The sequence below is a fragment of the Octodon degus genome, unplaced genomic scaffold (assembly GCF_000260255.1).
Source record: "Octodon degus isolate 3935 unplaced genomic scaffold, OctDeg1.0 scaffold00001, whole genome shotgun sequence".
In the NCBI taxonomy this organism is placed as follows: domain Eukaryota; kingdom Metazoa; phylum Chordata; class Mammalia; order Rodentia; family Octodontidae; genus Octodon; species Octodon degus.
The window spans coordinates 40,695,091-40,696,197 of NW_004524577.1; the positions used below are offsets into that span (position 1 = coordinate 40,695,091).

The following is a 1,107-nucleotide window of genomic DNA, read 5'->3' on the forward strand; positions in this document are numbered from 1 at the left end:
TGACCTCTGTACCAACTCTCGACACTGGGAATCTCTGCCGCGTCCCTCAACCTGCACTCTCTTTGTGCCTTGAAGGCCAAATTTCCGATAGTGGAAACTCAGAATACAGATTTTATAAATGTTTTATTGGCAATTTCTATGTACCTTAGCCTGTGAGAACCATATTTAGGAAAATAATTAAACGGCTGATTTTAAATTAGTTTCCTGATTAAATTACACTTTCCAATATTTATATGTGGTTGCTAAGGGAAAATATTTTATATAACTTATAAAATAAATCTCATTTTGGAAAGTTTTACCTGACAGGCTTTTTTCCTATGTGGGAGATTTTCAAAATCCCTGAGAACTGTGGTAATTATGGCGTAAGATTAAACCAAACAATCGTTACTCCACAATCCACCACTATTACCTTATATAAACCAATAGCAGAAAAAACAACTAGAATTACCATTTTCAGTCACATAAAAATAAATAAAAATTATCTCCATGGAAAAATGTCAAAATAGAATCTATTATTAATTTAGAGTTTGCCTCTTAAATTAACATTGAAGAATGCACTGGATTTTCACTTTCCTGAAGAACAGTATTTTTAATACTTTTAATTACAATCCCTAGTAAAATTTGATGCACTAACATATAGTAGGATGTAGCCGTAAATATTAGCATAGAGGAACTGTGCTCCCTGTCTAATTCTAATGGAATTAGACAAGACAAAGGTTAATCAGCAGGGCAGGAATTTCCTAATACAGTGTCCATTTTATATTTTCCACGCTTATTATTCTTTAAGAAGAAATGTGTAAAAAGATACAGAATGCTTCACCTGTATTTGAACTGTGTACTGAGCACACCTGCTTCCTGTATTTACCACCATGTTCTTCTGCAGGTATCGTTCATTATTTTCTTGAAACAATCCCCTGGAGGTCACCCTGGATGAACGTGCGTCCGCATCGAGTGTGACGTTGTATGTAATGGCTATAACAGAAATCACAAAGAAATGTGATCACACATGACCTTGTAAAGAGGAAGCGGCCTTTGGTCATCGTATCTGACCCAAGTCACTGGTGTCAAGAAAGTACAGACATGAGGGGGCCTGGCCCTAGCTCAGGC

General features: G+C 36.1%; 1 protein-coding gene across 1 annotated transcript in view; it reads right to left on the reverse strand.

Moving 5' to 3' along the window:
- Positions 1-1,107, reverse strand: part of Itga2 (integrin subunit alpha 2) — a 93,345-nt gene that overhangs the window by 20,601 nt on the left and 71,637 nt on the right. Inside the window, exon 17 of the mRNA XM_023708954.1 lies at positions 821-972. Coding sequence (XP_023564722.1) covers positions 821-972 — 152 coding nt within the window. The remainder of the gene's footprint in view (positions 1-820; positions 973-1,107) is intronic.